The sequence below is a fragment of the Bos grunniens genome, chromosome 4, assembly GCF_055505025.1.
Source record: "Bos grunniens cultivar Pamir isolate PY7600 chromosome 4, Bosgru_T2T1.0, whole genome shotgun sequence".
Taxonomy (NCBI): domain Eukaryota; kingdom Metazoa; phylum Chordata; class Mammalia; order Artiodactyla; family Bovidae; genus Bos; species Bos grunniens.
In genome coordinates, this window is record NC_141168.1 from 71,212,896 (window position 1) to 71,240,119 (window position 27,224).

General features: G+C 41.2%; 1 protein-coding gene across 1 annotated transcript in view; it reads left to right on the top strand.

The window, feature by feature from the left end:
- LAMB1 (laminin subunit beta 1) overlaps positions 1 to 27,224 on the top strand; it is a 76,767-nt gene that overhangs the window by 4,140 nt on the left and 45,403 nt on the right. The window contains exons 4-13 of the mRNA XM_086396832.1: positions 591 to 726; positions 4,105 to 4,178; positions 12,386 to 12,574; positions 12,665 to 12,728; positions 17,522 to 17,724; positions 20,329 to 20,449; positions 22,249 to 22,437; positions 22,706 to 22,885; positions 23,022 to 23,134; positions 24,502 to 24,581. Coding sequence (XP_086252958.1) covers positions 591 to 726; positions 4,105 to 4,178; positions 12,386 to 12,574; positions 12,665 to 12,728; positions 17,522 to 17,724; positions 20,329 to 20,449; positions 22,249 to 22,437; positions 22,706 to 22,885; positions 23,022 to 23,134; positions 24,502 to 24,581 — 1,349 coding nt within the window. The remainder of the gene's footprint in view (positions 1 to 590; positions 727 to 4,104; positions 4,179 to 12,385; positions 12,575 to 12,664; positions 12,729 to 17,521; positions 17,725 to 20,328; positions 20,450 to 22,248; positions 22,438 to 22,705; positions 22,886 to 23,021; positions 23,135 to 24,501; positions 24,582 to 27,224) is intronic.

Here is a 27,224-nt window from a genome sequence, read left to right on the forward strand (position 1 = left end):
CAGGGATGAGATGGCTGGATGGCATCACTGACTCGATGGACGTGAGTCTGAGTGAACTCCGGGAGTTGGTGATGGACAGGGAGGCCTGGCGTGCTGTGATTCATGGGGTCGCAGAGTCGGACACGACTGAGCAACTGAACTGAACTGAATACTTGGTTTCTGCCTTATATAGGTTTTGGAAAATCAAGCCAGTTGAATTGTTCTCTTTTTATTTTCAGTTTGCTTTATGTCAGCAAAAATTCTCTAAAACCTCCTCTGCATTTTGCCTCAAGAGTAAGCTTTTCCAGCTATTCATTGAGATTAAGGCTTAAGCCTAGAAATTTCATTTTGATTAAATTAATAGCTTGTGGAAACAATGCCTTCTTTTACTTTTGACCTTGAATTTGCTAGAGAAGAGGAAAATTTCAGGAGTATATCATACTCCGTTAAGTTAAAAAGTGAAAGACATGTGCTAGGTCATTTAAGTAATTTTGGCACATTCGTTTTTCTTGAAGAAAGTAGGTTTGATTTTTGTATTGTGGACTTTATTTTTGGTGTGCATGTGAGTGTGTGATTGCTTCCCAGACTCGTGAAACTATCTTTGCTTTCAGGAGGACAAAAAATGCTTCATATGCAATTCACAAGATCCTTATCATGAAACCCTCAACCCTGACAGTCATCTCATTGAAAATGTGGTCACGACATTTGCTCCAAACCGCCTTAAGATCTGGTGGCAATCCGAAAATGGTATGTGTGGTGTGGGAATAACTTCCATGGAGTGTGATTGGTTACCTGGAAAGTGTTTACAGGCGCCTGGGTGTTTGTAATTACGATTGGTTTCCCTATCCTGGAATTATGGCCTTCGACAGATTTACTGCCCAGAGCACTGACTTCTCTTGGTAAAATCTGATCCTTCTTCTTAAAGTATGCACTTCCTGTAAGAAAGAAGTCTTTCATGTGAAACCAAAGGAGGATTTCGTAGTCTTCATCCTGAGGGGCCCTTGGGGAGTGTGGCAATGTGCTGGGGCAGTCTGGGGAGGGCATGGGAAGGCCTTGCCCCACTCAGGCCCTTATCCTTCTGCAAAACAGCCATCTTTCATTTTGATCAATCCCAAAAGAAAGGGCAAAATCAGCACCCACCACCTTCCTCCATCTAGAGAACATTTAGTAATAGTACTATGAATACACACTAGACATAATTTCTCAGACACTCAACATGGATGATGACCCTAAGTCAACTTTTCTAATGAGTGTGTGAATCCAACCCTTTTTCCTTTCTTTGCCATTTGGGTTGGGATTTAATAAATTCATCCAATATGATGTTACTGTTGTGCTGCAACTAAGCTCAACTTAGTTTTGCATTTGTTTCCAAGTCAAATGCTGAAATTTGGCAACTAACAGTAGAGTTAATGTGTTGTTAATAATGAGTTAACTTTATATCTTTTTTAAAAAAGCATTTATTAGAAAGGACTCTCAAAGAAGTGAATCTAAGCTTGGCCAGAGGAAGTCTGGGCACTACTAGATCCCTTTATTATGTATTCTATGCTCAGGAAGCTTTGGGGTGCTTTGCAGTTATTTATCAGTCTGTAAAAAGGAAGCATTTTTTTGCGCCACAAGGCTTTCAAGACCAATTCTCGACCAGGGATCAAACCTGGGCCCCCCTGCAGCAGAAGCATGGAGTCCTAACCACTCTACTGCCAGGGAATTCCCAGGAGGAAGTCTCTTCATAGACTTATTTCTAATTGATTATGAAATTGTGCATGCTTTCTACTATTGATTTCTAGGGAAGGTTGATTATTCATTGGTAAGCTTTGGGACTCCATTGGTTATCAGCTTGATTGAGATAGATTAGATGTCAAAAAGCAATTTATCAGTTAAAGCCTTTTTAATTATTATAGGAGAGTATCTAAGTTGAGAGTTCGGGGTAAAAGAGAAGTTTCTGTAAGTCGGCACTTGAGTCACAGGGGACTTGTGAAATAGCATAGATCTGATTACAAGTTTGGGACCTATCTCACTGTCCACATTTTTCCAGTGAGACCAAAAGACAATTAGAAGGATGCCTTGGGAATTCCCCTGCAGTCCAGTGGTTAGGACTCCATGGTTTCACTGCTGATGGCACAGGGTTCAGTCCCTAGTCAGGGAACTAACATCCCTGCTAACTAGGTGCAGTGTGGTGCGGCCAAAAAAAAGACAGAAGGGTGCCTCAACATCAGTATCAAGTTAATACTTGATACAGACAGTAAAATAGTTCATCAAATTCTGTAGTTCTCGAGGAGGGTTTTTCTTGGTTACGTCAGGTGTTAATCAGTTTCCACAACTCTGAGTTTGTGGGACAAGAGAGGACAAAGGCCCGAAAGAAGGGATTTTCAAACCAAGAGTCTTGAGAGCTCTGTCTCTGTTATAAGAGATTAGATAGGATTAGATGGATGGAACTTCGTCTTTAGAAAGTCAGACGGATTGTTACTGTCTCCTATCATCTCTCTGCTGTCTGATAGTTCACAATTGAAGTTTCTTGATGAATGTGATTTTTATCTATTTTCTGTGTGTTTTATCCAAGTTGAGCTTTACATGATGCATTAAATTATCAGTGCTCAGGCCCAGAAACGGGCTTGGAATGTGCAACTGCTTTTAACTTAGCCCTCATGCTTTATTCCCAGGTCTGACCATACACCATACACCATAGAAGAATGATCTTGGTTCTTTTCTCCATGGATTTTTCTTCCCATATTAAAAAAAAAAAACCTGTAGCACTTTATCAGGTTAGGAATCTAAAATGGAATGTGCTTTTCAAGCCCACATCAGCAGATACATTCTTATGTTACAGAACTGGTCCTAGTCTTGCTCTGACTTTACATTATTTCGTTATCTCTTCATTTTAAACAAATAGTTCAGGTACTTAAAAGCCTGGGAAGGGAGAGACGGACAGTTGCTTAGCTAACATGTTGCTCAGAAAGAAACCTTGAGAGTCGGTTTGTAATATGGCTCTTTTTCAGAAGTTAGATAAGGTTTGTAATATGGTTCTTTTTCAGAAGTTAGATAAGGTTAGTTAGCATGACGATACTGTTTTTCTTTAACATTCCAACTAACTCATATCCGTTCCAGTGACTACTTTCCCTCCCTCCCCCACCCCCACCCCCAATTGACTTGGCTGTTTTCCAGTGGGAGAGTTTATTTCAAAAGTCTTACTGATTTCCTGAAAATACACCAGCCTGTGACATGATTCATTCTGACACATTCCTGTCTTTCTGCATTTAAGACCTCTCTTGCTCCGGAAGCTGAACCCCCAAAAGCTCTCTGGAGCACAAGAAACCTGGAAAGGTCTCCTTTACCAAATAGGCAGGCTCGAGGGCCCAGGGGATTGTGGAGGAGGTGCTTTCCATCCCTGGAATTCCAGTGGCCTTTTTAGCCTTTTAAAGTGGGATGACTTGACCCCCAGGGCATAGTGCAAAGGCTCATTTGTTTGTTCAGGCTTTCCCCTGAAAGGGAAGATGTTAGTATTTGTTCTGGGGCAGTTTATTTATTTGACCCATTCTTTGTCTCTTTGGCATTATTTCTCCATTGTGGCAATGCACCCAAAGGCTTCTCCAACGGGGATAGGTTTTTCTAAATTGGAGCGTAACTCACATTCATGATGGACTCCTGTTTTCTTTGCTGCTGCATAGAAACAAAAAGGAATATTTGTGTTTTGACTGGATTGTGTCCCTGTGCTTTAGACTGCAGAGCTGAACCCCTACTGTGCACAGGAAATGCCCCCTCTCGTTTCCCCTTTGAGAGTCCCTTGGCTTAGAGAGTTGGAAAGACTTTTAGTTTTTACTAAGCAAAGGATGTCTTTCTTGACAGCAACTAAAAAGGCATTCTGCCAGATGTCTTGTTCCATGGAGCACATTCAATACGTTGAACTCCAGAATGATTTATGACCAACCGAAGAGTCATTCTGAGATGTGCTTTATCACCTCAATCAAGTCAGGGCGTTATTGTTATTATCTTATCTTCAGATTAAGGTGGACTGCAGAGAGAATTTCTATGAGGAGCATAAAGATAGTTGAAGAAAATAGACTCAATTGTTCACAGATGTTCTTGTTTACCTTGCTATTTCCTTTTGTCTTTTTTAAAAATATCCTATAGGCGTGGAGAATGTCACTATCCAACTGGATTTGGAAGCAGAATTTCATTTCACTCATCTCATCATGACCTTCAAGGTAAGGAATCCTTCTCTTTCTCAGAAATGAGAACATTGTGTAATTCCCCCTTTCAGAATGGATGGCTGTTGTGAGTTGGCCTAAGTGGGAACCTAAACATTATTGTTGCTATAAATTAGGATAATTGAGCAGCTTTTAAACATGGGCATGGATAACTACACTTAACAGATACTCTATCTTTGTGGCAATAAGTAGAGAGAGCCACTGTTCTATGATTCGACTGTAAACTTTTAATTAGATATCTGTTAATTTCCCCATGGAAAGAGACAGCTTTGACTCACTCCCAAACCACAGTAAAACATCTGGAGAATAAATCCCTACCCCCTTGGGTTGATGTTTTAATGCTGACTTTGGTAACTGGAAAGGAAGTGTGTTATCTTTAGTTTTCAAGGTTTTGCAAAATTTGTGGGAACGGTTTTACAGTTCTTTAAGAAATGTGCCTGCTTTCTTCAGTGAGGATGTTTTTCCCATCCTTTTTCTTTGAGAGATATAAAATGACTCCAGGACTAAGGAATGGCCCTGTACAAAGTCTCTTTGTTTCTTCTTAAGCAGCTGCCTGGAAATGACAGGCTTCATATGGCTTAAAGTACATGTTGGTGCACACAAAACCCATAATTTACTTATTGCTTCTCAGATTAAAATCACTTTTGAATCGTTTTCTGTTGGGCATGGGGGCCTTATCTCTACCCTTGCAGGTTTTAGAAAAGGTGCCCAGGGTAGATTTGATTTACCATGTGGGCAGGTAACCACTAAAGTCTTGCTTGTGTCCTCTGCATGAACCGGGAAGGCCTAGGGTCAGGGGTGGGCATTGAGGTCAATGTGACTAGGGGAGATGCTGGGCTACCTGTCCCCAGGCCTGGGTTCATCCCCTTGCTTCTCCCCAGGAACCCACTCTTGCTGCTTGGAGAAAAGGTAGGGGGAAGGTTTACACTGTGACACCTACTCCTATGAGGCGGGGGAGGACTTTCTCTAAACCACTTTGTTTCTTCATTGGCCATGAGCTCAACCTGGCAGTTAGAATTAAGACTCAGCCTCAGATGTTGTCTGCCTGTTGTTGTTCAGTTGCTCAGTTGTGTCCGATTGTTTGCAACCCCGTGGACTGTAGCCCACCAGGCTCCTCTGTCCATGGAATTTTCCAGGCAAGAATACTGGAGTGGGTTGCCCTGCCCTCCTTCAGGAGAATCTTCCCAACCCAGGGATTGAACCCGTTTTCCTGAATTGGCAAGTGGGTTCTTTACCACTAGTGCCACCTGGGAAGCCCAAGGGAAGAAGGTGTACTTGCAAATAACTCGATACAAGGCAAGGTGTGTTCACTGCTATAGCAGAAGTTCGGATAATGTACATCAGCATGGAGGATGGGGAGATTCATTTTAGCCTGGAATAAAGGAGAAAGCTTTACAAGGAGAGGACTGTGATTGCGCTTGACCTGGGTCAGGAAGAGTGAGCAGGATTTTAGGAGGAAGAGGTAGAAGAAAAGGCCTTCTTGACAGAGGAAAAGGCCTTCTCTCTCTCTCTGTGGGACAGTTTGGACAGAGTTTGTTCAGCATGTACTATGTAGACATGCCTTGAATGTCTACACTTGGGCCAGTGAGGGGACCAACAGGAAGTAAGACTATAGCCAGAAGGACCTTGCTTCCTTCCTGAGGAGTGTGAACTTTATAGGAGATGGGGAGCCATGGACAGGAAATGAGACCTGTGTTTCAGGAAATGAGGGAGCCAAGAGGAAAAGCAAAGGAGGGCCTGAGGCATGGAGAAGAGAAGGCATAGAGGCAGGGGGCTCTCAAGGTCCGCGGTAAGGGGGAGCTGACTTAGGCAGGGCTGTGGTTCTCAACTAGGAGGGAACCACCTCCTGTAACTGGCGTCCTGGCAGTCTGACGTGGTGAGCTTTTTCTAATCATACATCACCCCTTGCTGCCATACTCTGCTACCCTCTGCGACTGCTAACTTTGAGTCATTACCCGGAGGAGGAGCCTCTGTTTGTTAAGGGAGTCAAGGGTTGAACCATGAACTGAAGAAAGATTAGAAGCAGAAGAGCAGAAGGCAGGGTTAGGAAAGGGATGAATCAAAGATTCCTGAGATGTCCGAGCTGGGGAACCTGTAGGCTGCTGATACCATTAAGAGTGGTGAAGACAGGAAGGGGATGAGGATGAAGAGTGTGTTTATTTCTTTTTAAAATTTATTTTATTCAGCTATAGTTGATTTACAATGTTGTGCTATACAACAAATGACTCAGGTATATATATATGTATATATGTATATACATATATATACACATTCTTTTCCATATGCTTTTCCATTATGGTTTATTGCGGAATATTGAATATAGTTCCCAGTGCTATATAGTAGAACCTTATTTATTTGGGTAGCATTTCCCTTTTCCACTGGCACCTTCCTGACCCAGGGATTGAACCTGGGTCTTCTGTACTGCAGGCAGATTCTTTACCTTCTGAGCCACCAGAAAGTGTGACAGTGAAAGTGTTAGTCACTCAGTTGTGTCTGACTCTTTGTGACTTCATGGACTATAGACTGCCAGGCTTCACTGTCCATGGAATTCTCCAGGCAAGAATGCTGGAGTGGGTTACCATTCCCTTCTCCAGGGGATCTTCCCAACCCAGCAATCGAACCTGAGTCTCCTACACTGCAGGCAGATTCTTTACTGTCTGAGCTACCAGGAAAGCTGAGCTACCAGGGAAGCCCATATAATAGCTACATCTGCTAATCCCAAACTCCCAATTTATCCCTACCCCCTTGGCATCCAAAAGTCTGTTCTCTATATCTGTGAGTCTGTTTCATAGATATGTTCATTTGTGTCATATTTTAAATTTCATACAGTAAGTCACATATGTACCAACAAGTTCTGTTTTGAGAGTTCATAGGTCCAGTTTATTTGTAAGACCGACAAAGTTAGCCTAGGTACCTAATTAACACAATCAGCTGTGTAGTACTGTACTATAATTGGTGTATCATACTTTTCACACAAATGATACATAAAAGAACAAGCCAACACAAAAAATAAAGAAAACATTTTTAATCTTACAATAGTTTGGAAAGTACAGTAGTACAGTGCAACAGTTGACATCTAGGGGCTGGCATCAAGGGAACAGCGAGAAGAGTTACCAACTGGAGGAGGGAAAGGAGGTGGGAGATGGTAGAGCTAAAGGGTCATCAACAAGGAAGACGGAGGGCAAGCTGGGATTTCACCCACGCCTGATGTTGATGGCACAGGTTCTGGTTCCTTGCTGGATCCAATTCTATCTACTCTCTTGAAGAAAAAAGATCCAGTGATGTCTGGGTAGTAACATGTTCACATCTTTGAAAATTCCGAAGTTGAAAGTTCATATGTAGGGGACTTAACTGTGTAAGGGATATCATATGGTATTTGTCTTTCTCTGTTTCACTTAGTATGATAACCTCTAGGTCCATCTGTGTTGCTACAAATGGCATTCTTTCATTCTTTTTATGGCTAAGTAGCATTCCATTGTATATATGTACCACATCTTCTTTATCCATTCGTCTGTAGACTGACATCTAGGTTGTCTCATGTCTTGGTTATTATAAATAGTGCTGATGTGAACATCTTTTTGAATTATAGTCTGGATACAGGCCCAGGCTTGGGACTGCTGGATTATATGAGAATGTTTTCAGGCAGATAGATGCTTACTAACTGGATTGGATTTTCTTAGGCTTGCATAATCTAGTTAGCATATTGACAGTCTGTTTTTGTACATAGCCAGACATTTCCAAGCTCACAGCTTTTTTATTTAGTATAAATTCAGAAACAGCCATGCAGCAATGTAAGGCCTGAGAAGGTCAATGACTCAGCAAACAGCATAGAAAGACTTCCCTTCTGTAGGTAAAATGCATTGTCCTGGTTTCCAGCAGCTTCCTAACCTCACAGGAAATTGGCCTTTTGGGACTTGGAAGGTTCCAGAAGGGAGGAATAAGGAAGCACAGCCAGGATAGCTGTAAGGCTCCCTTGCAACATAGAGACATCAGGCTAGTCTCTCTCCAGGTGTCACCACCCAGGAGGTGTGTCCCGTGGGAGGGTTTGCCATGGTTCAGTTAGTTATTGGGGTTTTTTCCCCCTTATTTTAAAATTCTTAGCCTAATACTCTCTCAGGTTTAATATAAAGTATTATTTCCTTATATTTCTGAATAGGTAAAAAATAAATTAAGCCTGAACAACTAGTAAATGTATAAGCCAAAGAATCTATCAAAGTATGACTTTCCATTTCCTTATCCTTGTCTCCTTTTATCAGTGAGAAAGACCGTCAAGATTATTAAGGAAGGTGTGAGGAGATCTGGGCATGTACTGCTTTTCACTTCAGTTGTCACCCAGATTTCTATCAAGTTGTCACCCAGATTTTATTTATTTTTTTATGATATGAAATGTTTTTTATGATATGTTCAAGTTCTTGGTCATCTTGGCCTGCAACATTTGATCTCTCTGAAAAAAATTTTCATTTTTATATAATTTTTAAAGGTCACTCACCAGTAACAGTTATTACAAAACATTGGCTGTATTCCCTGTGTTGTCCAATACGTCCTCAAGCCTATCTAACACCCAACAGTTGTTCTCTATGAGTCAAGCACTGGTTGGAATTCAGAAGTGCCTTTGTTCAGATTCTGTTTGCTGAGTCAGCTTACCTTTCATTCATCACTGTTGAAGCATTTGCTTATTCTTAGAGTTCATTTTGTATCATCTCATATTTCCAGTTGTCCCTGTTCACCACAACCTCCTATATCTGCGTCCTGCTTGTTTCCAGAATTCTTGTCCTTTTCCTCCTTCTGACATCCATTTTTCAGGCTGCTATTACATCAGAAACCAGAGGCAGAAAAGATCTTCATTCAGCCTGGATTTGATAGGTCTTCACTCAGCCTCAATTGAAGCCTCTCTGCGAATAGCTGGCGAGTTAGGTGATCTCTCTGAGCCTTCACTTCCTCATCTGTCAGACAGATGTGTTGGGAAGGTGTGTTAGTGTGCTAGGACTGCCATAGCAAACTGCACAGACTGGGTGACTTAAACAACAGAAATGTATTTTCTCAGAGTTCTGGAGGCATGTAGTCTGCGATGAAGGTGTCAGTAGAGGTGGTTTCTTCTGTGGCCTCTTTCTCTCCTTGGCTTTGTACATGACTGTCTTCTCCCTGGGTCTTTACCTCTGTACCTGTCTATGTCCTAATATATCTTCTTCTTTAAAGACATCAGTCATATGGGATTAGGGCCCACTCCAATGACCTCATTTTACTTTCAGTTCAGTTCAGTCGCTCAGTTGTGTCCGACTCTTTGTAACCCCATGGACTGCAGCACGCCAGGCCTCCCTGTCCATTGCCAACTCCCTTAGCTTACTCAAACTCATGTCCATTGAGTAGGTGATGCCATCCAACCATCTCATCCTCTCCTCTTCTCCTCATGCCTTCAATCTTTCCCAGCATCAGGGTCTTTTCAAATGAGTCAGTTAGTCACATCAGGTGGCCAAAGTATTGAATTTTCAGCTTCAGCATCAGTCCTTCCAATGACTATTCAGGAATGATTTCCTTTAGGATGGACTGGTTGGATCTCCTTGCAGTCCAAGGAACTCTCAAGAGTCTCTTCCAATACCACAGTTCAAAAGCATCAATTCTTTGGTGCTCAGCTTTCTTTATAGTCTAGCTCTCACATCCATACATGACTACTGGAAAAACCATAGCTTTGACTAGATGAACCTTTGTTGGCAAAGTAATGTCTCTGCTTTTTAATATGCTGTCTAGGTTGATCATAGCTTCTCTTCCAAGGAGTAAGCGTCTTTTAATTTCATGGCTGCAGTCACCATCTGTAGTGATTTTGGAGCCCACGAAAATAAAGTCTGTCACTGTTTCCACTGTTTCCCCATCCATTTGACATAGTTACCCTTTTAAAGACCCTTGTTATTGTTCAGCAGCTATGTCCAACTTGTTGCGACCCCATGGACTGCAGCACACTGGCTTCCCTGTCCTCCACTATTTCCCAGACTTTGCTCAAACTCATATCCATTGAGTGGGTGATGCCATCCAACCATCTATTCTCTGTTGCCCCCTTCTCCTCTTGCCGTCAATCTTTCCCAACATTAGGGTCTTTTCCAACAAGTTGGCTGTTCATATCAGGTGGCCAAAGTAATGGTGCTTCAACATCAGTGCTTCCAGTGAACATGGAAGGTTGATTTCCTTTAGGATTGACTGGTTTGATCTCCGGCTGTCCAAGGGACTCTCAAGAGTCTTCTCCAGTATGACAGTTTGAAAGCACCAATTCTTTGGTGCTTAGCCTTTTTTACAGCCCAACTCTCACATCCATACATGAATACTGGAAAAACCATAGCTTTGACTGGATGGACCTTTGTTGGCCAAATGATGTCTCTGCTTTTTAATATGCTGTCTAGGTTTATCATAGCTTTTCTTCCAAGGAGCAAACGTCTTTTAATTTTGTGGCTGCACATACCATCTGCAGTGATTTTTGGAGCCAAAGCAAATAAAATCAGACATGGTTTCCACTTTTTCCCCATTATTTGCCATGAAGTGATGGGACCAGATGCCATTATCTTAGTTTTTTGAATGTTGAGTTTTAAGCCAACTTTTTACTCTCCTCTTTCACCCCCATCAAGAAGCTCTTTAGTTCCTCTTCACGTTCTGCCACTAGAATGGTACAATCTGCATATCTGAGGTTGTTGATATTTCTCCCAGCAATTTTAATTCCAGCTTGTGAGTCATTCAGCCTGGCATTTAGCATGACAAACTCTGCATATAAGTTAAATAAGCTGGGTGACAATATACAGCCTTGACATACTCCTTTTCTAATTTGGAACCAGTCCATTCAGTTCTAACTGTTGCTTCTTGATCTGCATACAGATTTCTCAGGAGACAGGTAAGGTGGTCTGGTATTCCCATCTTTTGAAGAATTTTCCACAGTTTGTTTTGATCTACAAAATCAAAGTCTTTAGTCTAGTTAATGAAGCAGAAGTAGATGCTTTTCTGGAATTCCCTTGCTTTCTCTATGATCAGATATTTGCAGTTTGATCTCTGGTTCCTATAGCTTTTCTAAATCTAGCTTGTACATCTGGAATTTCTCTGTTCACATACTGCTGAAGCCTAGCTTGAAGGATTTTGAACATTATGTTGCTACCATGTGAAATGAACACAGATCTACAGTAATTTGAACTTTCTTTGGCATTGCCTTTCTTTGGTATTGGAATGAAAACTGACCTTTTCCAGTCCTGTGGCCATTGCTGAGTTTTCCAAATTTGCTGGCATATTGCATGCAGCACTTTAGCAGCATCATCTTTAAGATTTTAAATAGCTTAGCTGGATTTCCATCACCTCCACTAGCTTTGTTCGGAGACATGTTTCCTAAGACCCACATGACTTCACAGTCCAGGATGTCTAGCTCTAGGTGAGTGACCACACCTAGCAATGTTTCCAGAGTTCATCTATGTCATAGGAAGTATCTGAATTTCAGTTCTGTTTATTACCGAGTAATAATAGTCCATTGCTTATGTGTATCACCTTTCATGTATCCATTATCCGTTGATGGACACTTGAGTGATTTCCACTTGTTGGTGATTATGAATAATGCTGCTCTGAATGTTTATGTATGAGAGTCATCTGAGTCTCTGCTTTCAGTTACTTTGGGGTATGTAGCTGGAATTTCAGGGTTCTCCAGCTTCTTGCATTAGTAATTCCTTCCCCTTGTTTTTCCAAAGCACACTGCATGTGACTCTACTATACAGTGTGATGGGTATTTTTGCAAATGATTTCTACACATTCCTGGACCTTATTGGACGAGTTACAGCACTTAGACCATGTCTGGTACTGAGTAGCTGTCGTTACACATCTACTGAATGATTAAATGATGGCATGAAGGAACAAGCACTCAACCTCAGCTGCACGTCATGGGCATGGTGGCTTAATGTGCCAAAACTTGTCTGCACTAAGGCCTGTTTATAATCAGCTTCTAAAGAGAAACAGCTTACTAGTCTCTAATAGGGTGGGAGAAAGTGCAGTATTTAGAGGTGCGACACTGCTGCAAGAAGAGGCTCCGTGGAACAGCTTGAAGTATTTGAAATCCAGCCACAGTGAAATACCAACCACATGCAGTCAGGGTTTGTAGTACACAGTTGAGTGATATTTTCCTCTGGGATTTAAAAAAATATAGATAACCAATAAAAGCATGCAGTGAGTCTCTTCTACCCTGCCTTTAGACATTCCGTCCAGCTGCTATGCTGATAGAACGGTCGTCCGACTTTGGAAAAACCTGGGGTGTATACAGATACTTTGCTTATGACTGTGAGAGCTCATTTCCCGGCATTTCCACCGGCCCCATGAAGAAAGTTGATGATATAATTTGTGATTCCAGATATTCTGACATTGAGCCCTCAACGGAAGGAGAGGTTTGTTTATACTTTTTATTTTCCATGCTATTTACAAATCCAGTTTTTGATCATAGCAAAAATATCAATTACTCTTCTGTCTATTTTTAGGTGATATTTCGTGCTTTAGATCCTGCTTTCAGAATAGAAGATCCTTACAGTCCAAGGATACAGAGTAAGCCTGTTTTCAAATAAAAGCTTGGATGGAAAACAGCAATCATGGGAGAAAGTTTACCCAGACCACTGCTACCCAGAATCTAAATACTCAGTGCTAAATCCACCCTCTTCATTTCCTTCTTTCTCTGCAGTGCTCTACCAGAAGCTTTTGAAATTGGCAATAATCAAAGTCCTCACTGACAGGAACATATTTTGATAAGAGTAAAAGGTTGATGTCATAAGTCCTCAAACCATTATGCTGGTCATATAATACTTTATTTACTTTTTTGTTATATATATATATGTATGTATGTATATATGTATATAAAAATAACATATGTGTGCTAAATTTCTTCAGTCATGTCTGACTCCTTGCGACCCTGTGGACTGTAACCCACCAGGCTTCTCTGTCTGTGGGATTCTCCAGACAAGAATACTGCAGTGGATTGCCATGTCCTCTTCCAGGGAATCTTCCCGACTCAGGGATCAAACCCAAAGCTCTTAAGTTCTCCTGAATTGGCAGGCAGGTTCTTTACCACTAGTACCAACTGGAAAGTCATATATGATATTTGTGTGTATGTGTGTGTGTGTGTGATACATTAATATATATCCTATATATTATGTGTATATGTATATAATTATGTATGTGTATAATTAAGGCTTCCCTGGTGACTCACCTGGTAAACAGTCTGCCTACTAATGCAGGCAGACAAGAGACATGAGTTCAATCCCTGGGTTGGAAAGAGACCCTGGAGAAGGAAATGGCAACCTGCTCCAGTATTCTTACCTAGAAAATTCCATGGACAGAGGAACCCATGGGTTTGCAAAGAGTTAGACATGACAGAGCTCACATGCATAATTAAGGTACAGGTTAGCTTCCCTGGCAGCTCAGTCGGTAAAGAGTCTGCCTTTAATGCAGGAGACCTGGGTTCAAACCCTGGGCTGGGAAGATCCCCCTGGAGAAGGGAATGGCAACCCACTCCAGTATTCTTGCCTGGAGAATCCCATGGACAGAGGAGCCTGGTGGGCTATAGTCCATAGGTGCAAAGAGTCGAACACAACTGAGTGATTTTCACTTTCACTTTTAGGATGTTGCTAACAAAGTGTCCCCCAAAATGCAGCATCTCAAACAAAAAAGTTTATTTCTCTCTTACAGAATTACCCAGAGGGATTTCCAGATAAAGTACTTTTCACCTGCCACAAGCAAGCAGTCTTACCAGATAAAATACAGGCTAAAACCCTGTTTAATATGAATTTTCAGACAAATGATAAATTATTTTTTAGCATAACTATATCCCCTGTAGTATTTGTGACTAGTATGAGCATATTTCATGCAATATTTGTGGGTGAGGAAAACCATGTCTCTTGTGGTATTTGGGGCACATTTGTACCAAAATGATTAGTTGTTTATCTGAAATTCAAATGTAACTGAGCACCTTGTATTTTTATTGCTAAATCTGGCACTTCTAGCCATTAGATCACCCAGGTTCCCAAGTTCCTTCTGGCCTATAGTCTGTGTCCACATGGTGAGACCTGGAAATCCCCACCTTATCCTTGTACCAACCTGCAAGAGGGGGCAAGTAAAAGGCAAGTGGCTTAGAAGCCATACATCACATCCGTTCACACGCCATTGGCCAAAGTAGTCGCCTGGCTGCACTGCAGGAGATGCTAGGAAACCTCTGGCCGGTGGCTGTGTGTGTTCTCAAAGTCTTGGCCAGGGCTCTTATTGTCAGAGGAAGAAGAAAAGAAAGAATCCTGGGGGAAATCATAGGTCTCAACCTTGCTCAATATGGTCAATGGGGGTTGTAGTTCCATTTTCCAGATGAGTCAACTGAGGCTTAGAGGGTTGAACTAACATGCATAAAGTGACTTGGCAATTTAATGTTGGATCCTAAATGTTCTTTTTATGACTCTCAGTTCAGAGGGCTTTCCATTGTTCAGTAACCATGCTTATGTCTTCACAAAATACATTTTGATCTTGGGAGGCAGAATGTGCACTAATTAAAAGAATGGGCTTTGGAGTCCAACAGACTGGGTTTAAGTTCTAGCTCCAGTGTATTCTGTGATCTTAGGCAAGGAATTTATTTAAAACTTTTCTTAGTCTTTATTTTTTCATCTGTAAATGGAGATAGTCATATTGACCTTATGGTTGTTGTGGAAGGAAAATGAGTTAATATATATAAATGACTCACCAAAGCGCCCGACACATAGAAAGTGCTGGATCCGTGAAGCTGTTGCCACTCTTGTTGCTGCCTTCAGCTGTCACTCAGACCTTTTCTAGACTGGGTCCCACACCTCAGAGAGAAGGTGAGGCTCCCTCTCTCCAGCTGCTGAGGTGCAGTCAGCTGAGCAGAGTTGGGGCAGGGTCTTGCTGGTCTTCCCCTAATTTGAACCAAGCCCCCATGGCACACACACACATCCTTACCCCCCAGCTCACAGCATGAAAGAGTAGAATTGAAGGACTCCAGGAAAGATTGCCATGAAAGTACTGTTTCCCCACTTAAATTAATTTTTCAAGTGGCCCAGATCATCTCTGGTCCAGAATTTATTCATCCTATCGTCAAACACATTTTTTACATGTTTAAATTTTATTAAAAAAATTTTTTTATTGAGTACAGTTGGTTTACCATGTTGTATTAGTTTCAGGTGTACAGCAAAGTGTTTCAGTTATACATATATTCATTATTTTCCAGATTGTTTTCTCATATAGGTTATCCCAGAATATTGAGTAGAGTTCCTTCTGCTGTATACAGGAAGTCCTTGTTGGTTATCTATCTTATATACAGCAGTGTGTGTACGTTAATCCCAAGCTCCTGATTTAGCTCTCCTTCCCCCCACCCCCGCCCCGCCATGTTTCCCTTTGGTAACCATAAGTTTGTTTTCAAAATCTGTAAATCTTTCTGTTTTGTCAATAAGTTCATTTGTATCATTTTTTAAAATTAGGTTCCACATATAAGCGATATTCTGTCTGACTTCACTTAGTATAATATCAAATATTTAATGGCACGTTCAGCCTTGTGTCATTTCTAAGTGTGCTCTGGGAGACCTGTGCTCCCTGCTCTCAAAATCCAGTTGCGAGAAGTGTCTGCACACGTTCCTTGACCAACACTTCCTGGGTCTCTCAATGGACTCTTAAGTTTGTTCCTTTTGGGTGGTACTTGTTTTACTTGGGGAATGTGCTGCCATTAGAATTCTATTGTGTTTGCTGTTCAATGGCATCAGAAAACCTATTTCTATATTAAACAAGCATCCATTGTAACAGATCATGCTTTGGATTTACTTTGTGATCAAGGGAACAATATCTCTTTAGCTGTCCCTATTGTTCTGAGTCCTCTGAGACTCACTTCAGAAGTGATTGTGCCTCTTACAACAGCGGTCAATTTGAGGCTTAGATGTCGTTAAATATGGCAGGAGAGCTCGAAGGGAGCACAGTTGCTCTTCTGAGGACTTCCACAGAGATCAGCTCAAGGGTTTCTGAATACTCCAGCTGCTCTTCAAGTTTGTTTTTTGGCCTCTTGTCAATAGGCACTTGTGCTCGTTCTGTGCAGGAGAAAATGCTGGCATTCAGAAATTCCATTCAGCGAAGTAGTACCACAATTTCTCTGTTTAGTTTTTGCTTTTACAAAGAGCCTAAGTTGAATGCATGGCCTCATAGACTTTCTCTTTCAACCCACAGCTATTTCTATAGTCTTCATTGTATGCCGTGCATATGTTATAAGTATTTAAAATTGTATCTAGGCTTTGAAAGTATCTGATGTATTGGGCAAATGCCCCATTGTCCTGTGTTGTAAATTGTAAGAATCCATCGACAGAAATGAAAGAAAAGCTCAGAAGCAGTTTCAGGCTATGGAGCTAAAAGGGAAGGGCAGGTAGACTGTTTAGTAACTCATGTTTAGCAACTTAGTGGTTAATGAAAATACTGATGGAGAAGGCTATATGACTGTTGCTTTATCAAGTTACTAGAGAATGTAATTGACGGCCCCGCTTCTGTAATAAGCATTGGTCTATAAACCCAGGAAAAGGAAGGAAAGTTCAAATAAGAGACATTTCTCTACAAGAACCTCTATTTAGGAAAGCAATCTGCCCCAACATCCCAATACTAAACTCCTTTATCTTCATGCTACTGTATTATATTGGTAATTATATTGGTAAATTGTATTGTAAAACAAGGATCAAAAAAGGTGTAGGTTGTAATGGTGCTTCAAAACTTGTTTGAGATGGTCAGTCCCTTGATTATGGTTATCCTATCATGTCAAATCGATTTTAGTAACTTGTATTTCATCTGATTGGTGGGAAATTTCAGGTAGCATTTTTTTCCCTCCAGAAATAAACACAAACATGTTTTCTAACTATCTTACAATAATAATGACAATTAGGGTGCTTTGATAAATTCTTGCCCACCTAAATGGAATTTTCTGATTTTGAGACTAACACTAGTTGCTGTGGGAACCCGATGGTATTGCAGTAGTGTAGATTACTGTGTGCCAGTGGCTTCTGGCAAGCATGCAACTGCATTCTTAAATTTCTCTACTTTCACACTTCTTTCTGCAACATCAGTCTGCCAACAAATCCATCACAGAATATATGTTCTTGCTAAATGGTGATGAGAAGAGAGTAACCTTTCTTCCAGAGACTGTCACTTTAGGCTAAACTTTATTATTACATGCATCTAGATCATGAAAGGGAAGTAAACTTTACATAAGCTATTTTTATTTGTCATGTGTTTCTATAAAGAAGAAAAGTGTTGTCTTAATTGCAAACAAAGTCTTGCTTCTTTGATCAAACTTTTCATCTTCTTGGTGACCTTCGTAGATCTCTTAAAAATTACCAACTTGAGGATCAAGTTTGTGAAACTACATACTTTGGGAGATAACCTTTTGGATTCCAGAATGGAAATCAGAGAAAAGTATTATTACGCGGTTTACGATATGGTGGTTCGAGGAAACTGCTTCTGCTATGGCCACGCCAGCGAGTGTGCCCCGGTGGACGGAGTCAATGAAGAAGTAGAAGGAATGGTAAGTACGTGCTCCAGGAAGGCTTCTCCTTTGTACAGGTGATTCTTAAAAGCAAATTGAAGCTAGTCTTAGCGTAAGCCTTTTTATTTTGAGTTTGTCCAGACTCCCTTTAAATTTAATAGCCTTTTGTACCATTCCAGTGGTTGATTTTTTCATTTTCTGTTTGCTGATTTTCTTGGACTGCAAGAATGTGAGGACTACTCGTTTCACAAACACTGAATTAATTTTTGAAAATTGTGGCTGCAGGCTGCCTCTATGGTATACATTTTATACAACAAGGATTAAAAACTTTTCTCAACTGACAGTCCAATCGTGAGGAAAGATTAAAAACCACAAGCATTCCAGCCTTCATGCCAGAAAGCATAAATTGACACCAGCCCAGAGAAACTGGAAATTTGAACTTAGAATCACGGCTTACCATTTAGGAGTCAGTGGACTTTGTATCTTGATCTCCAAGTTTCATTCTTTTCCCACTTTTATGCTGTGTTTTCAAATTTTTAAAATTAGTTTTAATCAGCGCTTCCTTGCTTTTCAATGTTCTACTGTGCAGCAAAGTGCATCAACTCTATGTATATATATACACGTGTGTGTGCTAAGGTGTTTCAGTTGTGTCCGATTCTTTGTGACCCCATGTGATCCTCTGTCTGTGGAATTCTCTAGGCAAGAACACTAGAGTGGGTTGGTATGCCCTCCATATGTGTGTGTGTGTGTGTATATGTATCCCCTCTTTTTTGGATTTCCTTCCCATTTTGGTCACCACAGAGCACTGAGTAGAGTTCCCTGTGCTATCCAGTAGGTTCTCCTTAGTTACCTGTTCTATACATAGGATCAATAGTGTATATATATCAATCCCAAACTCCCAATTCATCCTACCACTCCTCCTTGGTGTCCATACCTTTGTTCTCTGCCTCTATTTCTGTCTTGCAAATAAGATTATCTATACTTTTTTTTCTGGATTCCACATATATGCATTAATATATGATAATTGTTTTTCTCTGTGTTTTCAAATTATGTAATTTTAAAAAGGGGGACTTGGATACTTGCCAGATGGATAAAGTTAGGGTGTTTTTCCAGTTTCTAAATGAATTGATAATTCCTGTTAGAAGAGACCAGAGTTTCAGTCTTTTGCCAAAGGGTCTTGAGTAAGTACATGGCAAATGGAAATTCACATCTCGCTTTCCTGACTGTGCACTGGGGCTTGCACTGGACCATGGGCCTCACTTCTGGATGAAAGGTGTGCCTTGCTTAGTTGCTGTTGACCTTTTCAAAGAGTGTTAGTCCTCACCTACGAAGGTGAAGATGCAGGAATGAGTGTGTTCAGTTGTCTAAAACTTCTGCCTTCTCCTTCCTCCAGTTAGAACTTTTATTGCACAGAGAAAGTTAAATTTTTAACAGAGCCTAAAGGGAGAAGAGATCCTTCTGATCTTATTGTTCCATCTTACAGAGAATGCCGGGTAGATGATAATTCTTCTCAGTGTAACAAATCCTGTGTGTAGCTAACCTCTTGTAGTCCTGTCACCCCCATGCATCTAATGGTACATTGTACTCTTGATTCAGATGCTATAGAGTCCTGTGGTGTGGGCTTTGGGACTGTTTTTCAGTCTTTGCAAAATCACCTTATAATTAGAGGATTTTAGTCTGCTAATCACACTCCTGTCGAGGTGGGTTCAAGGTGGGCCTGTCTATCCTGTTTCTAAATTCCATTCTGTAAAAACTAGTGTTAGGTGAGGGATGGGCGTACGTGCATATTTGCTGGGTAAGAAGAATTGATTTTTCATTGATGTGCCTCAGGGGCTCGAGTGACAGGTGGTGTGTGCAAAAGAACACATTGTGGGCCCTTCCTCAAGCAAAATAATCTGCTGCTTTTTCTGATGTTTTATATTTTTTTCCTTGAAAATGTAAACATGGCAACTGATTAATTCTTAAAATCTCATTTTGGGTTGAAAAAATGTTTTTTAAGTGCTGAGCCAGAAGTCAAAAACCAAGCAAAGCAAGCAGAGAAAACCTGTCTTTTGTATGGTGTGGGGTAATGGTTGCAGGAAATTGAATTGGTCCTGGTGATGTATACACATTTAGTTCTCCATTATAACTTTTGTTGATTCGTATTACACTAATTTTTTTAAAACTTAAAAAAATTCTTAAATGGCTAATTTTGCTCTTCTGTGTTTTTTTAGATCAATACTTCAATAAAAATATTTATTGAGTACCTATTAAACAGTAGAAACTGTTCCTAGAGATGGGAATTAAAGCCATCAAGACAGGACTCACAGTGGGAAGGGACAAAATAAAAACAAAGCAGGACTTTTCCTGATTGTTCAGTGGTTACTACTCCATTCTATCGCTGCAGGGGCCATGGGTTTGGTCCCTGGTCTGGAAACTAAGATTCTGCATGCCTCTTGCAGCCAAAAAATAAGGGGGAAAAAAATTAAAACTGAAACAGAAAATTAGAAAATAAAAACAAAGAAACCCTCATTGTAGTGAGGTAGAGATGAGTATGAAAAAGGTATGATATTTATGACTATGATATTTTCCACTGCTTGTGGGGAAGGTCTGGCCATTACTATATCTCTTACTTGGCTCTTTCCTGTTTTTGTAACTTTCAAGGTTCACGGACACTGCATGTGCAGGCATAACACCAAGGGCTTAAACTGTGAACAGTGCATGGATTTCTACCATGATTTACCTTGGAGACCCGCTGAAGGTCGAAACAGCAATGCTTGTAAAAGTAAGTTTCAGGCAGGGAATTCCCTGGAGGTCCAGTGGTTAGAACTCCAAGCTTTCACTGCCAAGGGTAGTGAAAGTCCCTGGTTGGGAAACTAAAGTCCTGTAAGATATGCAGTGGTACCAAAACAACAAGAAAAAAAGAAGTAAGTCTTAGGCAAAGGGATGTTTTGAATCAGTTCAGACCCCAGGATCCATTTTCTGAGTAGACGTGCTATAATAGTACACTATTTTGCAAAAGGAAGAAAAGTTACTACCCTTTTCCCAGCCTCGCCCTAATACTCCTAGGAAGCCATTATCCACTCAAATTAATCAATTAGCATTTATTAAGCAGCTCCCATGTGTTTGGCAGATGTTGTGTGCCACCTGTAACATTGCATTTTTTTCAAGGCCAGATGACTGAGAAAAATGAATGAAAACGATGTTGTGGTGGATCCATAAGGTCTAAGAGAGATGGAGTACTTGTCAGCCTTGTTCTGTGCCAACCCAGGTGCAGCCTGTGGCCTCCTTCCATCCATCCATCTGCCATCCCTCCTGGTGCTATTCTCTGGGCAGAGGGGAAGTTTGAAAACCACCACCCTCCCCACCTCACACAGTGATGCTGATAGATGATCATCCCTGCAAACATGCCTGCCTCTGACCCCACTGAGGACAGAGGGGCTAGGAGTTCAGAAACCAGTGAGGGCTGGAGTGGTCAAGGTTTTTGTTAGTAAGGACAACTAGCTGGGCCCTAGCAAGTAGTTAGGATTGTTTAGATAAAGAGAAGAAAGCAGGGGGAAGGTGGAAGGGAGTTCAGATAAGGAGAATACAAAACACAAGGCTCCTAGGACATTCTCATGATACCGTGGTTTAATTCATGATTCCATGGTTCCAGGGTTTAATTAAACCAATGCATCCAAGGCAGGATGACACAGTCCCTCCCTTTAGGATGAATAAGACCAGTTGTAGAGCCCTTTGAGAACCCAATTGAGTTAAGCTTCCTTGTGAGAAGACAAGAGGAGTTGATGAGGATAGTTGAGCACGAGAGGGAGACGGTTAAAGCTGGGTTGGACCAAGAGGACTCTGCCAAACAGGCTAGAGGAGAAACAGACTGACCCAAGAAGACTGGCTTGATGGCTGTTAAGGGTCTGATTCATAGAGCCTAGCCTAGGGTGGTGGTAGGAATGGGGAAGAAGAGAACACAGCCTTCATACCATGTTCCTCAAAGCCAAGAGCCCAGACAGGCTTCCCCAGGAACATATCGCCTAGAAAACCCTCTGTAGTGATGTATTCCTGTCCTACTCTGCACACAACCCAAACGAGTCCTCCATGCAGTGCAGCCTTCCTGTGGGTGAGCCTGTGAGGGGACTTCCCTCAGAGCTTTTACACTTTTTATAGCCCATTCTCTTCCAAAGAGGGCAAATGAGGTTATTTCATAAAGATCACACTTGGAAGGTTTCCAGCATGGTTTAGGATTTAAACTGATGGCATAAGCAGATGTGTTTTTTCCACCGCCAGTTCCTTCTTGTTAGTTGCCATTTTGCCTGAACTTCATCCCCAGTTTCCAAAATGAGCTTCCTTCCCACCAATCCCATCCTCCACTGGTTTTTCTTGTTCAGTCCCTTAGTTGTATCTGACTCTTGGTGACCCTGTGAACTACAGCATGCAGGGCTTCCCTGTCCTTCACTGTCTCCCAGAGTTTGCTCAAAATCATGTCCATTGAGTAGGTGGTGCCATCCAACCATCTCATCCTCTGTCGTCCCCTTCTCCTCCACTGGTAAGTAGATTGAAAAGATTTTTCCTGACGTAGATCTTGTTTTGCAGAGTGTAACTGCAACGAACATTCCAGCTCATGCCACTTCGACATGGCGGTCTACTTGGCCACTGGCAACGTCAGCGGAGGGGTGTGTGATGACTGTCAGCACAACACGATGGGGCGCAACTGTGAGCAGTGCAAACCGTTTTACTACCAGCACCCGGAGAGAGACATCCGAGATCCTAGTCTCTGTGAACGTACGTAGGAGAAGGTTATGGTGGGGCGGGGAGAGGCGGGTATCTGTTTGGGTCACCTTTCAGCTTGAATAGTCGAGTAGTAACCATCCTCCTCTCAGGACTCAGACCTAGCCTTATTTTAGCCGCTATATAGGATGCTGGGAGTGGAAGTTAGTTGGTAATCCAGTCTTCTTTAATCTATTTTTGTGAAATTTGGAGGGATGAAGGGAACATAGGTGTTTCTGCAGACACACACATTGTGTTACCTGGTGCTTCTCATCCTTCTTAGAATGTACATGTGACCCAGCTGGTTCTCAGAACGGGGGAATCTGTGACAGCTACACGGACTTTTCTGCCGGTCTCATTGCCGGTCAGTGTCGGTGTAAATTATACGTGGAAGGAGAACATTGTGATATCTGCAAAGAAGGCTTCTATGATTTAAGCGCTGAAGATCCATTTGGTTGTAAATGTAAGCACTTGTGTTAAAAAGTTTGGGAGTTCTCATGTGTACGTAATTCCCATTTTACCTGGCAATTCTTTATCATGTTGATGACTACAGACTCACTTGGCTTGTGTTTCTTTGCTTCATTTTATCTTTAACCAAGCTTGTGCTTGCAATCCTCTGGGAACAATTCCTGGCGGGAATCCTTGTGATTCTGAGACCGGTTACTGCTACTGTAAGCGTCTGGTGACAGGACAGCATTGTGACCAGTGTCTGGTAGGTAAATCCTAATTACATGGGATGGGTGGTTTGTGAATGTGTTCCAGTAGAGAATGATTTTCACAGTTGTTTTGTAGGTTCTGCCTACAAAACACCCTTTTATGTAAATCATAAAAGCCACTTGTAGACAATTCACAAAAGAGAAATTACTAATGAATAATTTTGTCAGGATATTCACCATTACTATTAGAACTGTAAAGTAAAACCAGAGTGAAGTACTGTTTTTACAGACAAAACTAACAAGTTTTTTTTTTTTAATGGTAATGCCGACTAATAAGTGAAGTCATAGTGAGAGGCTGGTACTCGAGTGCTGGTGATGAAAATACAGATCGGCTCATACTTTGCAAAAAGCATTTTGGAGATGTGTACCCATTGCCTGTAGAAATGTGCATACCCTTTGACCCAGTAATTCCACATCTGGGGATCTATCCTAATGAAATAATCAGAAAATTGGTCAAAGATGAATTCACTAGAAGACTCATAGCATCTTTTATCAATAGCAAAAAACACTTGGAAGCAACAGTAGGGAAAATATTTAAATAAATTTGGGGGTTTCTATACAGTGTGATGGTTTCCCTGCTGGCACAGCAGTAAAAAAAAATCCACCTGCCAATGCAGGAGACACCAGTTTGATCCCTGGGTTGGTAAGATCCCTTGGAGGAAGAAATGGCAACCCACTCCAGTATTCTTGCCTGGGAAATCCCATGGACAGAGGACCCTGGTGGACTACAGTCCATAGGGAAGCAAAGAGCTGGACAGGACTTAACAACTAAGCAACAACAAAACAGTATGATATTTTGTTGCTATTGAAAATGACGGTAACACAAGGGGGAAATGCTTATGCTGGTGTCAAAAAAAGCCACAGGATGTGAGTAGTATCTTGATTATGTAGGGAAAAAGTTCATCAAGAAAAACAAAATCTGGAAGGAAGTAGACCAAAAGTTCACTATGGTGATCTGGAGAATATTTATGAAGGTAATTTTTTAAATTATTTTATGTCTTTTAAAACATTCTTGTGATTGCTTTCATAATTACTGACTTACTGCCAGAGTAATTCTAAAGAAAATTGGCATATTTGCTGCCAGCTCATGTTAATTTTTGGATGAAGGTTACTTGCAGGGCAAAGAAACTGCTCTGATCTGGGGTTACCATGTGGCTACGTGCAATCTTCTCTGACCCCAGTGACCTGCAGCTTGCGGTTCTCTATTCTAGAACACTCATGCCTTGTGTAGGCTTTCTGCTTTCACAGTGCAAAAGAACGTTTGGTGGAACATCGTCCAAAACACGCCATAACTTGTCTCTTGCTGGGTCTATTGTGTAATTACAGGAACCCCTCTTTAGATGTTTAATCTTTTGTTCTGCAGCCAGAGCACTGGGGCTTAAGCAACGACTTGGATGGATGTCGACCTTGTGACTGTGACATTGGGGGAGCCTTAAACAATAGGTGAGTGGAGCTGCTCAAACACTCTTGCGCTCAGTCATCCCCAGGGTCCTCATGACCTCTAGGACGAGGTGACGCTCAGTGTTTTCCTGAGAGGCAGAGAACATTTACCTTTGCTTTGAATCTGTGATAATCACTTTTACCTGTGTTCTGCTGCTGCTGCTGCTAAGTCACTTCAGTTGTGTCTGACTCTGTGCGACCCCATAGACGGCAGCCCACCAGGCTCTCCTGCCCCTGGGATTCTCCAGGCAAGAACACTGGAGTGGGTTGCCATTTCCTTCTCCAATGCGTGAAAGTGAAGTCGCTCAGTCGTGTCCGACCCCCAGTGACCCCATGGACTGCAGCCCACCAGGCTCCTCCGTCCATGGGAGTTACCAGGCAAGAGTACTGGAGTAGGGTGCCATTGCAAAGATTTTTAAAGATTGATTCATTCCAAGAGTTAGCTTTGAAGCCTTCTCTAGTCTGTTTCCTGGTTTTTAATAGTGTTACTTGTTTTGTATTTTACTTTTCTGGTCTGGTTTTTTTTTTTTTTTTTTTTGGTGACACAGCTTATGGGATCTTAGTTCCCTGACCTGGGATTCAACCCGGGCCATAGCAGTGAAGGTATTGAGCCCTAACCACTGGACCGCCAGGGAACTCCCTTATTATTTTTTAAATTATAAACACAGTACATGTCCATGGCTTAAAAAGATTCAGACAGCTCATGTAGGTATCCTGCCTTTTTTCTCCACTGAGTTCCGTTGCCTTAAAGTGCCACTGTTAGCAATTCCTTGTATGTCTCTAGAAAATAAAAATGGTGCTCAGAATACATCTTAAAACTGACAATTTCTTTCCTCTCATTTCTTTTGAAATAACATGTTGGGTGTTATTTTTTAAATAGACAGTACAAAGAAATAAAAATTGTCCAGGATTTCCTACTTAGTTGTACAAACTTTTTTTATAAATCAAAATAATATATGTATGTACGTTACTCTGCAACTTGCTTTTTTAATCTAGAGATCTGTTTTTCATATCAGCATCAATTTTATCTCCCTTTTTTTGTATTCTGTCATGTGATAGTGCTATGATTTATTGATTTTATTATTATTATTATTTTAAATGTTGTAGAGACTTTCCTCGTGGTTCAGTGATTAAGACTGAGCTTCCACGGCAGAGTGTGTGGGTTTGATCTCTGGTCAGGAACTAAGATCCCACATGGCACGTGGTGCGTTTGTGGTTAGTATCCTTGTGGATAATCTTGATGAATGTTTGTAGACATGTCTATAGATTGGATTCCCAGTGATGGAACAGCTAAGTCAAAGTACATGTGTATTTTCTATTTTACTGGAGATCTCAGGTTGTTCTCCAGACAGATGGTGCTAATCTGTTTTCTTCTCAACTGGTTACAAAGTACTGTTTTCTCCCATCTCCACCAGCAGCTGGTATCATCAAATCTTTTATTTTTCACCAATCTAAAAGACAAAAAGTGGAGTCCCATTTGATTTGTGTAAGGACTCTTTCCATTTTCTTCTTCGTTATTTCTTTTTTTTTTTTTTTTTTTTTTACAACTTTCAAGTACATTAATGAAAATTACATACAATAATTTTAGGGACTTAAATATGTTGGCATTCCTTGAATCAATGAGATATGATACTCTCCCCGAAATAATCAAAATACACATTTTGGCAAGATGTTAAATTTGTGGGAGTTGGATTTATTACCTTTGAGTCAGAGAGAATTCTGGTCTCTGTGTGTTACTGGATCAGATTCAGAACATCTGGTAAAAATAGTGTAAGTGACTGTTGGGAGGATAGACAGATGTTTCCTTGTGGCCTTGAATCTTGCCTGGGAGAATGTGCTGAGTTCATTGAGTAAGCCTCATGGATTCAAAAACTGACTCTCTAACAAGAAGTTTTCCCAACACTGTAATAGTCTACTTGGGAAGGAATGAGACTTTAAGCAGCAAGAACATGTTCTGTTTGGCCTCTGTAGTTGATTTGTTCTGTTCCAGATCATGTAGTAAACTCTGGACTGCACGTAGCCCTCGGAACTCAGGGTGAATGTCCGTTCTTAGAAAACCGCCAGAGGGGAGGAAGCGAGGATAAGTCCATAAATGCGGAAAGAGACCAGTTGCTCCCTCTGTTAATGAAATCAGTTCTGACTTTCCTTGGTGACTCCCAGAACACATGCTGATAAATCATTCCTTTAGTAACCAAGTCCTCAATTCAAAGCTGTCATCACTACGAAAATCCTTCTTAATTAGAGGAAAGCAGCACACTTACTTCTCCAAATTATGTCCTAAACTCAGGAATGTCCTGTTCCTAATGCCGTGTCTCTGTCTCTTCCACACCATGCTTCCTGTCTCTAAATCCACCCACACACAGCCCCTGGCCTACCCTTCCAATCTCCTGCAAAACCGTATAAAAACCAGAATGTGCTAGTCAAGAGTTTGTGAAGCAACACATTTCAGTCAAGTTTTGTTTTTGTCTTTTTTATTGGAGTATAGTTGATTCACAGTGTCGTGTTAGTGTCTGCTCTACAGTAAAGTGAATCAGTTATACATATATCCTTTAGTGAAGCTTTTAAAGCGGGTAATTTGATCTTTCTAGGGTGATGGACGAGATAGCTGCCTTATCTTTTGGCATCATTGGTAGGGAAAAAAGAAAC